This window comes from Taeniopygia guttata, chromosome 2 (genome assembly GCF_048771995.1).
Source record: "Taeniopygia guttata chromosome 2, bTaeGut7.mat, whole genome shotgun sequence".
NCBI classification, from domain to species: Eukaryota; Metazoa; Chordata; class Aves; order Passeriformes; family Estrildidae; genus Taeniopygia; species Taeniopygia guttata.
In genome coordinates, this window is record NC_133026.1 from 107,252,870 (window position 1) to 107,267,021 (window position 14,152).

Sequence of the window (14,152 nt, forward strand, 5' to 3'; positions counted from 1 at the left end):
TTTAACTGTTTGCACATTTCAAAGCAGCAACAATGAGTCATGGAATAGAAAGTTTTTCAAATAAGCTGTACAGATCTTTATCTCCCACTGAAGATAACGATTTATGCTCATGCCCTCTTTCATACAGAAATTCTTACAAGACACCGTAAGGGTATTGCTACATATGCGTATTGCTACGTATGCATCCAACAATTCTCTAAAAAAGCAAGACTAGTATAAAGTCTAAAGAAATGCTGTATACATGTTTAACAATGCATAAATAAATATATATATATATGTATATGAATTCTGGCTTGGAAAATATACTTGCAAACTGACCTTTCAAATACTTTAAACATCTTAAAGGTTTCCTTCATGACACCAATAAAAGCAGCAGTCATGAGGGAATCAAAGAAATGCTTCTACTACTTTCATCCAGGAAAAAATAATACTTTACTTACTGTGAAGCAATAAAATCTAAAGCAGTATTGAAGCAAATCTCACTGCCATATGATTCTATGTTATTGAAACAGCAGGTGATTCTGATTCATCTGGGTCTTAATACATTGATCCCAAGAAGCAAATTTCATTAAGGAAACTCCATTATTATTACACAGAGACTCAGCTTCCTTACAATCATCTTAATTCCAACAGAACTGGCACTCTCAAAACTTCCCCAGAACGTGCCCCAAAAGACAGCAAATCAGTGTTTTTGTTTAGTCCCTTGGTTTTTTCCCTCTTCCCAGCACCCACATAAAGCAGATCAACTGCTGAGAGTGAAATTTCAGAAAACAAGCACACAACTTTCCAGGCATGGGGAAATTGGGGGAGGTGGGTCTCTTTTTACTGTGGTTTGAGAAGCAGCCAGGAATGAGCTGTGGGGCATGTGTCAGCAGCCTGCACAGAGACTTAGCAGCAACACATCTAAAAACAAACTGGCAGCTTCAAGAAAGAACGCAGACCTCATCAGTTCACATCTTTCCACTTCAACACAGGCCAAATAAAAGAGCACTTCACTGAATTAACCTCACGTGAGGCAGGAATGTCAGTCTGTAAATTTAAGTACCCTGCCTGACTTCTTCAGCACCTCTAGCAGTAAGGCAGATGTTTTAATGCTGAAGTGAATTCCACAGCAATAACGAAAGAAATAAGAGCAGCTGGATCTCATGAAACAGCATATTTTGAGATAACAAATGAAAGACTTCTTCTGCCTTAAGCTGAGTTTCCTTACCTAAGCAAATCTCCTCCTGTGCATGTTAGCACAGATAATGCATTGTGCATGTTAATCTAAAATACCAGCAGATGAGGAATGCTATCAGAGGAACCACTTTTTTTTTTAATGCCTATAACACTTATGCTCCCATAAAAAATGTGTCACATTATTTAAGAATTTAAAATTCTGCCTAGCATTTTATGACTTTAATTAGAGCTTTATCAAGAGAAACAAGACTTATAGAAAAGAGTGGAAAGGCAGAAGTGGGCAGACCAGCTGGGGTACACGGACAACAAGGCACTCCCCAGCCCCACTGTCAGAAGACAATTCAGCCTTGGCTCTCTAGACTCCCAGTCATTTTAATTTAATTGACTTCCACAAAATGACTCAGGAAATGGAGGAAGCAAAGCTTGGGAAGGAAACCATTTTATTTCATATTAGTCTAATTTAATATTTGAATGATTTAACGTTAATCATTAATATCCAACATGTTCAAGAAGTGTTTATATATACTCACTTGGGTATCAGCAGAGTGATCCATCAGGAAAACTGATGGTGAATGACAAGGCTGTTCATGTGAGGGCCTAAGTGCCACAGGCAGCTGTTTTTTTCCGAGCTAAATCCCTCCAGTATAGCTAGTCACCAAGTGATAAAACCTCAAGAATTATCGCTATGTCCTTCTGAAAGTTCATCTGTCAAAGATGACCAGGGGATTTTAAAAACAAGGGCAAAGCTGCCCATCATTCTTTTAATTTAATAGGGCAATACTGTAAAGTTCAGGGTTTTCCTTTGCTCAAATCCCTTCTCTTCAAAACCAACTTAAACAGAATGAATGTTAATAAAACCTCAAAAATTAATTGCAGTATCTAACAGTCTGTTTATCTTTTCAAATCTTCTGATTGCCCCTTTCAAACTGAAATGCATCAGAATATTAATAGCAAAGGCAGAACTTCAGAAAGCATTTTTATTCTCCGTTTTAAATAAGTATAAACAAGCAGTTAAAAGATGAACAGCAAATACAGTACTTGGGATTTAATGAGCTAAAATGAAGTTAGTAATACAGAAGTTGAAACAAGATGTATTCAAAAAGGGGTTTGTTAGAATTTTATAGCTTGTTTATAAAACAATGCTTATCTCTTGTGAAGTTTTCAAGTGGTTTAAAAACACAGTTAGTGTGACAGATTTGGAGTTGGGAGGGAAATATTTTTATTCCCAACCTCACAGATGAGTGAATCAGAGCAGAGGATCTGGCATGCTCCTTCTCCAGTGGTGGGCAGAGTGAAGAACTGTCTAGACAGGATGGACCTTGCTCAGCGCGTAGCAATGAATTATTGACAGATTACTTCTTTTTATCATTATTACTATTGCATTGCTCTGCTTGAGTGTGTACCTGTTTCTTAAGAGCAAACAGGCTTATGGGACAAGATCCTTTCCATGATCCCAGACGCCAAGAGTAACTACACGTATGGAATACATAGTATTCCATACATACAAGTCCAGTTTTCATCCCTAACATAATTTTCTCTCCTCTGAGATTTTGTACTCTGGGACTAGGAAAACAATTGGTGTCAACAGGGTGAAAAAAGGGAGTAAGTTAAGATTGAGGAGGGGGAGAAATATTTCACAGCATCATGAAATTGTATGGACTAGAAGTGACCTTAAAGATCATCTAGCTGCAGACACCCAGCCCCGGGTAGGGACACGTCCAATTACACCAGGCTGCTCAGAACACCATCCAACCTGGCCATGGACACTTCCAGGGGATGGGGCATACGGAACTTCTCTGGGCAACTTGTTCCTGTACCTTACCACCTTCACAGTAAAGAATTTCTTCCTTTTATCCGATCTAAATGCACCTGCTTTCAGTGTACAGTCAACTCCCCTTGTCCTATCTCGATATGCCCTTAATAAAAACCCCTCTCCAGGCTCTCCTCCAGGCCTCATTTAGGTGCTGGAAGGCAGCAATAAGGTCTCCCCAGAGCCTTCTCGTCTCCAGGCTAAACAGTCCCAGCTCTCTCAGCCTATTTTCATAGAAGAGGCGCTCCAACCTTCTGATGATCTTCACATCCCTCCTCTGGACTTGCTCCAGGCAGGTCCACTTATTTCCTGTGCTGAGAACCCCAAATGTGGATGCAGCACGCCAGGGGTCTCACAGGAGCAGAACAGAGGAGGAGAACTACCTCCTTTGACCTGCTGGCCATGCTGCTGCTGATGCAGCGCTGGGTATGACTGCCTGAAGGTGCACATTGTCAGCTCATGCCCACCCTCTCACCCACCCACCACCCCGAGCCGTGCATCTTTACAACATTAAGTACAACCCAATCCAAGGGTTTAAGACCAGCCCTACCTCTCTATCAAGCCCAGCTGCTACAGTGATAATGTCACCAGTCTCGTTGTTGATTGTAAACATGTTTGGAGAGGGGCTGCTCGGGGCCTGTGACAAGATTCTGTATCTCAGCATCCCGTTCTGGGTGTTGGGATCATCAGCATCGATGGCAGTAACAGTCATCACGTAGGTCCCTAGCAGCAGGATAAATAACTGATGTTATATAAACAGTTTACACTCATATTATACAAGATCACTTTACAAGCAGTGGTCAAAGCACATATTTCTTTTGGTAAAATCTGCACATTCCTTCTTTACTTAAAACAAACTGGCTAAAATCAAGACTCACCAACAGAGTAATTAAAATACACAAGAGGAGATAAAAATACTCTATGTTTAGAAAAGACTACATTTGCTTATAACTGAAGAAGCTACATAAACAATGAAATCCTACAGTTCTGCCACAAATAACATTTCTGTAACAAGAGAACATCTCATGTTTAGATACTTATGTTATTAATTGGGCCAAAGGAAATATACTTATTGTTCAGAATTGGTGGACATACTGCTAGTGACTGAAAATCAATATAAATAATACTCTTTCAAAAGTCTTTGCGATAGATCTCAAATGCCAAGTAAACACTGCAAAGTTAGAAAACACATTTCTGGTGCTAACCTTTCATTTTGCACTTCTGACAAATTAAGGAAGTGGTTTCAGCCATAGCGCAAACTTTAGTCTGAGCTGATTAGAATTTTAATGAGATCTGAACAACACTTAGGTTTTCTCAGGAATTCAAATGACACTGATTTCAAATCCCAGTATTTGCAAAGCTTCTGGGAATCAGAACTAGAACTGTATAGCTAGTGTAATTTTGGAAGTCTCTTATACCCTGCCCTGTCAACTAAATGAACATCAATGTCCATCATAAAAGTAAATGTAAGAAATGTGATGTTATAATTAGGATTTTGAAAACCATGAACCAGAAGTCATATACTTAGAGCCTCCCCTGGTTTTAGTTCATGCACACAGCAATTTCACCTTTTGGAAATGAATCCCAGTGTGCCAAAAATGTGCATTAAAAATAGGGTGAAGTAAGAAGATAGAGTATCTGAGATTTTGCTCATCACACTAAAGACACCTTTTGAAGTACTATAAGGTCTGAAGGCACTTCCTTCATCACACCTTCAGAATTTAATGTAAACATGATACTTCAAAATAATACCTCTGCCTCCCAAAAGCCCATGTATTACCTGGCTTTGATCCCTCAGGGACTGTCCAATTCCAAACCTGGTGTAAGAATTCAGGTCTATTGTCATTCATGTCAATGACATTAATAACAATGTCAATTGGATTTTCCACCTGGTTTCCATTTACATCCACTGCGTGTGCTCTCAGCTGCAAAAATTATTAAAAGTATTAGAATTTGCACAATGTATATGCGCAAATAGATATAATAATAGTGACAAGAAGTTTCAGGCCAGACATTTTTAGCTCAGTGTATTTTTTTATCTGCCACTGCTCCCTCATATAGACCTTTTAAATTTCCAAGTTGTTAATGGAACTGATGTTCAGACTTCCAAACTATTCTAAGTTTCAGACTTTCTTCTTTGATTTTATAAAAATTATTTCAGATCATGCAATTTTGATTACTACTAGTGCCTCTGTCATATAGAACTCTGGTTTTAATAATGACTATTAGAAAACTTTCTCTAAAAATACACAGATTTAAATGTAAATCTGTATATTTAGAGTGTGGCCATTGCTAGGGAAAAGAGCAACTTTCTCCTATAGCAGTCTTGCTGATGCCCATGATATATATACACATATCTTATGGCTATAAAACTACTACAAAGCAGCAATATGGCATTATTAACTCACCACTCTGGAAATTGCTCATATAAATGTAAATTCCTAAGTCAGCAAATCCTGAATAGCCAATGTCAAATTCTCAGTTAAAATCTTATGCATGCCAGAGCTGTTGTTTGAGATCCTTTCACCCACACCTCCCCCTCAGATGTCTCCTGCTGAGTTCTCTGTTTGGGAGCAGCACTCAAAGGGCTCCCCAGAGCACAAGGCAAGGAGTGTTTTAATCCACAACACACTGGAAAACTCTCTCCAAGAGCTGGGTGACTTCAGCGTGGTTTCCCAGAAGCACAGCAAACTTTAGGTCACAGCCTGCTCTACCCCTCTTCTTGCAACTTTCCTTTTCCACTGGTACTGGAATCTGTGGTCTACTTTGTCGATTTTTTTAGAGCGAAGAATATAATTTTCATAAGCTGACAGGCCTAATTTACAATTCTATTAAAATGCTTAGATTTGCCCCTAAAATAAAATTGGTAAGTTATTCTTCCCATCCATTTCTCAAATCACAGCTGCACCAATTCTAATAGCAGTCACATCCTAATTTAAGTTGCTGAATTAAAAATAAATTTTTGAAAAGTATACAATTCAGTGGAGACTGTGATCAATGGCCTGTACTCGAAATATAAGCCACAGTACCCATATTTCAATCTTTTAAAAATACTTTACCTAAATACATTTAATTACTGTTTATGTATGTTAATGTATTTAAGCTGCTTAAATATAGTAAGAGTTAGCCTTATTAAGTACAATAAATACAAATCTGCTACAAACTCTTCAAATCATGTCTCATACAGAACTAAATGCTGGCTGCTCAAGTCATGTTTGAAGCAGATGTTCATCTTCAATTTGATAATCTGATTTGTGGTAAATTAAACTCTTACATGAAAAGAAGCAATCTGCTCCCGGTCTAAAGGCTTCGTCACAGACAGCTGTCCCGAGATGGGGTTGATGATGAAGATGCCTGTTGGAGGCTGGTCAGCTCCCGGGCCAGTCGCGCTGTACCGCAGCGAGAGGCTTTTATCACGATCAGACCTAATCTGTGTGTCAAAAAGATGAAGTTTACATTAGCTACAAACAAGTGCAGGATGGGACTGCTGCTGAGACAAGCAGCAGCTCTATTTATTTTCTCCTTGCTCTTTAAGATGTACTTGCAAAAACAATTATTCTGGAAATGGTACAGAGTTGGCATAAAGTCTGAATTTCTTAACAGCACTCTTTGTTAGAAACTGGTTAAAGGATATTCAGAAATGTAATATTATCCCTGTTTATTTCTTAAAATAAAAACGATTTGTGTTAAACAAAAACAAATACTTTAAGCAGAATATTTAGATCTTAGAGAAAACATATAGTATCATAAAATTACACAGGAAATTAAAAGCCTGATTTGTGTTTCTCTCCTTCTCCTATACCTTCTCAGCCCAAAGCTACAGGCTCTCTTCCATGACAGGTCAGCTCTTTAGAAACTCGCTATTTTTGCTTGAACATTGAACTTGTTTCATATTCCAAGGAAACAATTGAGGGGCAGTGCCTCTTAGGAGCAGCAGAATCACCAGCACACACATAAAACAGAACAGAGTGAAACTGTCCTATCTACTTGGGCTAATGTTCTGCCAAGTTCCAACAAATTGATCATGACCAGCCAGTACCAGAGTTGGAAGCCAGCCCAGAAGAGGTTGGCTCCTGCAGTGGCTCCTTGCAGTGGCCACTTCTGGGCAGCAGAATCCTATGGAGGAGCTGCTGTCCTCACCCCATGAGATCCAATTACCTTTGGTCTTCTGGTGCACTCTGCTTCCTGCTCACTCCCACACCATTTCCCAGGCAAAGAACTCCAGTGCAGGAGACTGGAGAACTCCTGAACCAGCAGAGATACACCTTAACACCTACCACCCAAAACAAGGTCATCTTCCACCAGCAGAGATGCATAGGAACAAGTTAAACCCCAGGAAATTAGATGCATCCCAGCATGCAATGCACAAGTAGCAAAAAGAAACCAGCCCAAAAGACTCTGATAAGTGTCTGGATGATGAACAAGACATCATTTACACAAAATCTCTTCAAGAGCTCTGAGGGACACTGAAGCCACACTTCTATTAACTTCCTTACCCTAACTAATTCCTGAGGAAATGGTCCTTTGGAATTTTCTGGTAGGTTGATTGGAGGAATAACCCAGTCTCTCTTCTGCCTCTTCAGAGAGCTGCTGTGCTTGTATTGTTGCCATGGAAATATGATTTCTTCAATTTTCCTTTGGTCCTTTCCCAGGTACAAGATAAAATTAAGCACATGTTAGAAGGAGAATTACTAGCAGACAATATAAAGTAACTCAGGTACAATTACATAATTGACTGAAAGACTGTCTTTCCCCTGTGTTCATAGAACTGTTTTATTTGCATTCACAGTGCAGACTGAAAAAACCAGTATCATTTACAACTTCACTGAAAAATTATAAGAACCCTTTTTTTCTTTATTTAACTAGGAAGAGAAAGGGAATTATAAACCATTTATAACATGGCACTGCTGTGTAAACTATCTGGCACTTTCTGAGAAGTAGTTAATATTTTGCAGAATTTAATAGTATGCCTTTATGTATTTCTCATTAGCTAGAGCTTCAGTTCAGGTAATGTGCTACTGTACTCTAAATTTAGATCTGCGTGTGCTATAATGTAATTTGAGTTCCAAGAGAAGTTTAATACATATTGGTAAGGAATGTCTCAAATATTTATGACCCTATTAAATCCCATAGAATTAATGCTGTAATTATTTTAAACCTATGTCAGCCATGATGGATGCAGTAGATGACCCACTTCACACACTGGGCATTAATCTTTGCTGGGTGTCAACATTCCCTTCCTATTCCCTTCTATATCTGCAGTCACTTCATCCTTTGGATGACAGCATACACAGCTAGCTTGCTAAAGGCTGGAAACGGGGTGACAAAAACATCTTCCAAATCTTTTAAAATAAGAACTTTTTTTAATCTAAGTAACTACATCACAGAGTATGAACAGACCCACAACTAAAGGCCAGATTCTACTCCTCTACATGCTGATGGTAGGTAAGGAAACCTGAATAGTGTCTTTGGAATAAACAGGGCATGCGCTGGCACATCTAAGCATCTTTTACTATGCTTCCATGAACAAAATGACAGTATTTCCACTGTTAAAATCATGCCTTAGAAAATTTAACACACTCACTAAGTAAGCAAACAAATAACAGGATTACACAGCAGTGGTCTCCAGTGTGTTCTCAGGAAAAATGTGTTGCATAACCACATTACCTACTTTAGCATTATGCTTAAATCTTCCATGTGTACCTATTACAGGTATGTTAATCTATGAATAAATTTTGTTCTTTATCTGTAAACTAAGCACTTCTCCTTCACTAAGGAGAAAGCAAGAAACAGCAGGCAACAAGTAATATGACAGAAAAAGGTAAACAACCTAATACACTTTTCTAAAGTAAATACATTGCTAATTGCATATTGCTATGTCTGATTTTTGTTACAGTACATGGTTTATCCTGTGGCAGCTTCCAGCAGAGGGAGACGATCTTCCTTACCAAGTAGTGCTGGAATCATGAATAATTTACAATCTCCAATTTGATTATGACGGGACAAGACAAAGCCAATATTCCCTGCCAGAAGTGCTTTCCTACTTACTACTGTAAATCTACAGTTCCCATCTAATAAATGTAACTGATGCATTCTATCAGAGATTTGTTTATTTTGCAGTTATATTTAACCGCTTGAATAAATACTATAATACTTTCAAGCAATTTAAAATAAAGAAATGGCTGTATGAGGCTTAAATTCAGGTATAAATCTCAAGCTATACAAACAAAAAGCTCAAACACAAAGAATCGTATATAATTAAACAGGCATGTCTTTCCATGCCTTAGCAAAACTACAGAATAAAAGACGATCAAAGTTCCTTCTAAAGCTCCAGCTCTGCATACACTAGGTGTCCATTAATAAGCTGGTTTATGGAGAAGTTCATGACTGGCAAAATTAAACCCCTATTTTTAGGCCTCTTTGTGGGGATACATTTATACAGGCTGCACTAAGCTCTTGTTTTACCTTTTCTGAAGCCCCTGTGAAGGCTGGTTCAGGGGTTAGCTTCACCCTCATTTGCCATTCTTGCTGGGTTTCCTTGTCCTGAGCAGACACGACAAACTCAGTGGGCCCCGCTGAAAGTTGAAAGCTTCGCTCTGCATAGACCACACCATCTTCACCTACTCTGAAATCTTCTGGCTCGCTGCTACCAAAGTGTATTTTTTTGTTTCCATCACAGCTTCGAAACCTCACTGTAAAACAGACATAAAATGGCAAACAAACAAAGAAACAAATTTAAAAAGCAGCCTACTTGAATTCACTGTGACATCAAGTGCACTCAAAAGCAGAGATACTTAACTTGCTACTGCTATTATCACATGATATTACAACTTAGGACTTGTACTTTACCAGTCAGTCCATGCCACGTAACAATGATATTCTTCTGTGGACTGCTAAGCAGAGATTTTAACCCTAGACAGGAACATTCCCTCCTACAAATTTACCTCATCACCAGCAAGAAAACCATCTCCTTCCATGCTCTATGGTATATTTCTGTAGGTTGCTAGTTAGGTTTGCATCTCAAGCTTCGCAAAGATCCAGTCAAGCTGATTCATTAAAAACACTCCAAAAATTTAGTTACACTGCAACCATAACTGCAATCACAACTATGTTTCCAGCACACTCGCTCTGCCAATGGGAGTAAGGCAGAAACCTTGAGATATGTTAAAAATATTGAATTCTGTGCCCACACCAGCCTGTGATTCAGCTGTGGCATCTCAGAAAGATTACTTATGAGCTCTGGGACTGAGTTTCCTTGTCCCTCATTGACAAGATGGAGGAGGCAGTAAATGCCTCACAGGGAAAACCTAAGTTAACAGCCTTGAGTTTTTATTTTGGTTTGGAATTTTGTGGGTTTTCGTATTTTTTTTAAAGCTATATTCTGTACCACACATGTCCCTTTATCTACTTAGGCATTACCTATTCTTATTTAATTTCCTCCCTTCTTCCTTTTGTTGTGTCTGAAAGACATACACTGGAACAAGAAGTCATGAAAACCAAATCTAGAGATAAGGATGTCTTGTGCACAAAACAGAACTGGTAACAGGTTACTGTCTTCTCTACCCAATTCTTTTCACCACCACTTATCCTCTAGGTTACTGTAAATAACAGTAAGAAAAAAAATGAAAGTGTGCTTTTATAACCAATGATCGCTCTTTAATGTTTCCAAAGCATTATGAAATATTTTGATTGTATGGGCAATAGAAGTGCAAAATACCATTAAGAAGGTTGTGCAGAAATCCACATAGTGAAGATGAAGATGAAATGAGGCTTTATGCCTCATTTCAGTTACTTCACTTTTTATATTGTGCTAAACCATGCAAAAACTATTTAGCTTCAAAACCTAAAGGTCCCTCACAAGAAAAAACACTACTAAATGTCATGCATCATATGCTTTCTTCTGTAATGCACTGTTTTCATCAAGGTACTAAGAAGAATCATACTTTTTTGTATTTGAACTTTAAGGACCAAGCTGATGTTCAGATGCCAGACTGAATTTCTTCCCTTACTGCACCCTTTCAGTTATCCAGAATCCCCCATTTGCCCTCTCCTGACAGAAAACACTCTATTTTAAAAGGATCCATCAGATACATAAAGGAGACAAAGCACAGCACTACTCTAGAGAAATTATATACCATAACCTTCTTAATTTTAATCTCGCTGAACTGGGCAGGGATACTGCTCTTTCCAGACAGATCCCGAAGTCTGAAGGTCTTTTCTGTGAAAGGCCAGCCTCACCCTGGGGAGAAGAGCATGCCATGTCTGAGCACTGAGCCCTGAAAGAACAAATCTGCCTGGGTAAAAGGCTGAAGCCTCACCAGCAGGGCTGCTCCTGTGATCCTTCTTGGAGAGGTTGCCTCTGGTCTTCCTCATAAGCCAAGAGAGTGGTTTTCTAAAACTCTAGTAAATACTCAGCCTCTCGTATAAGTTTTCATATATTTAAGCAATTCCTATAGCACCTCAAGTCCATCCTACCTGCTTTATCAGGTACAATGACTTCCTTCACTATAATCTACAGGCTACAGATCTGCAGAATTTGGAGAAGATAACAGATCCTCTGGTTTGCTGTTCACACAGGAGGAGAAAATTGACAGGCAGAAGCTCAGAAGCTCCAGTTCCCACATGTTAACCATCCCACTGACCTTCCACTTTTTTCAACCTGGGCAGCTTGAGTCAGCCCACTGCAACACTAGGCTGAAATGCAATAGCCAAATGAGAACATGCATTACTCTAAGCCAAGAATATAAAGCTACTACTTAAAGCAACTACTCCAGTATGTAGAAATTACCACAGTCCTAATTCTGTAATTCTTGTCCAGCACAGAAATAAAAAGATGTCCAAGAAGAGCTTACTCCAAAGTCACTAGATCTAATGATGCAAGAATGTAATGACTGGACTATTAAACAGTGCTATTTGTACTTTGTTAAAGAAGCACAGATGACTGAGACCTCAAGCATGGAGGAAGCTGGGCATCCTCAAAATGCCACCACTGTTCACAAACAAACCTCTCAGAAACAGTTCACATAAGTCAAAAAAATAAAAAAACAAATACCATCCAGCAATATAACCCATATTTCTGTGCCTCTGCTAACCTCTCACCTCAGCTACAACTGTTCTCAAAATCTGCTTTCCAGAAAAGTGTCTTGACCAACAGGACAAACAGCAAAGCCAGCTCTACCTTTGGCTCTTCTCAGACTTACTTCCGAAAAGTACAAGAGTGTGAAAGAGAATGAAGATTAATCTAAACTTTGATCGTTACTGTTCCTCAAAAGGTGAAAGCTAAAGTGAGTATTTTTCATTATGGTCTGAAAGACCAAGATAGCACAACAATATTTTACAAAAAAATATTTTCTAACAATAGCAGAATATATTCCTATTTTAGATATTCAAATTCATAAAGAAGAAGATTTCTTTCCCCCATCTCCTTACATACAGACTCTAGCAGTACAAAAATAAAACAAAAACTCCACCCTGCTAGCCACTTCATTGATATTCTTCCCCCAGGCGACTGTGTATTATGAAATTCAATGAAAATCCCTTCCTCTGACAGTATCCTGGTAAAAACATATAAAATTGTCAATGTGAGAATTATTCTCCCTTTGCAAGGAGCACACATTAACGAATTACAGTCAAGTATAACCATCTATAATTAAATTCCCTTGACAGAGTACAGGTTGTGCAGTAGCTATTCTCCCCCCAACCACATGGTTATCAGTCTTGTAAATTCAATTTAGATCACTTTGCTTCATTTTTCAGTGTTCAACTAGTATGAACAAAGAGTGATTTCTGACAGTAGGTTTTCAGGCAAAGACTTTTTTTTGCAAAAATGCTACAGGAAATATATTTTTTTACTGTGAATAATGACTGCTTATGCAACCATGTTATTTTCTAAAAACCACAGGAAAGGGAGGCATACTTTCCACAAGTCAATTTTGTTGACAGATCAATCACAGATTTTTTTTTCCCACTTAGAAAAAGGTTAACTAGATATAATCTGCAGAATCTTAGTCACTTTATATGCAGTAGAGTAACCAAGTATCTGATTTTACTGCTTTTTAATAACACTCCACATAAATGATCAGATAAGAGTATCATAATCTGTAAAAGTAACTCATAGATTTTTAAGTATTTTTGAGTACCCTGTGCGTCTTCTGAAAGTATTTACTTTTTATGAGTATATTATTTGAAAGCCCTGGGAAGTATTCAATCAAACTCAAAGATAACTGTTTCAGTTTTAGAGAGAATACTTTTGGTCATATAAAAGCAGTAATATGAAACATGGGAGTAAATTCATTCCATTCTCAGGCTCAAAACAGGGTTGTACACAAGGATTTATAAATGTAGGGTCTTCAAACAGAAGAAAAATTGTATTTATTATTAGTGTATGATTATTATTAAATATTATACCCTAAGACAAAAGACCATTAATATCCTAATTTGATTCTTCTCTTGAAACCAAGGCAAGTATATTCTATTAAATAAAGAATAAAAGAGGACCTCTGAGACTACAACATTGCAAAACGAAAGCTTACTGTTCCATGGTATTAAAGGAAGCTTTCAGTTTAACACTCTTGCATGGAAGTAATTACAACATATGCATACACGTGTAGTGTACAAAACGTTAAGAACTAGACATGCAAATTCATTTAAAGTGCACTAGAGATCACCACCACTCATGCTCAGGTCTAATGAGATAAATGATTCATAGTATCTATTAAAAACTGCTACTGATGTTGGTTTGCACTCTTTAACAACGTGCTTCTGCTCTTTTTGTCCTAGGCAAATAATATCAGAATTACTTGATCCAAACAAGGACTGAGCAAAAAATCTGATGCTAATAATATAGCCCACTGTACAATATTTAATGAACATATATATTCATGTGCAACATAGAATAGTAATACAAAATTTTCATTACTCATTTTGATCGTGAGACTGAGTTTGTCATCTGGATTTTCTGCACTTAAAAATAATTAAATTCACCTCTACATAACATCCACATGCATACAAGCACACTAGTGTGCTTCCTTCTGTGAAATTTGTTAGAACGCTACTCCTCTTGAATGCTCTTCTCAATGCCCAAACGCCAACCTCAAGGCAAAGGCTCACTTAGTAGACATCATGGAAAATTGCAACAAATGCCAAGTGCTAGCAACAAATGTA

At 38.1% G+C, this 14,152-nt stretch overlaps 1 protein-coding gene across 2 annotated transcripts in view; it reads right to left on the reverse strand.

Annotated features, from left to right (window-relative positions):
• Nucleotides 1–14,152, reverse strand: part of CDH2 (cadherin 2) — a 114,486-nt gene that overhangs the window by 28,423 nt on the left and 71,911 nt on the right. For both annotated transcript variants that reach the window (XM_030266127.4, XM_030266128.4), the window contains 5 exons: nt 9,455–9,681; nt 7,486–7,632; nt 6,264–6,419; nt 4,770–4,914; nt 3,540–3,712 (listed from right to left, as the gene is read on the reverse strand). In XM_030266127.4, the coding sequence (XP_030121987.1) occupies nt 3,540–3,712; nt 4,770–4,914; nt 6,264–6,419; nt 7,486–7,632; nt 9,455–9,681 (848 nt within the window). The remainder of the gene's footprint in view (nt 1–3,539; nt 3,713–4,769; nt 4,915–6,263; nt 6,420–7,485; nt 7,633–9,454; nt 9,682–14,152) is intronic.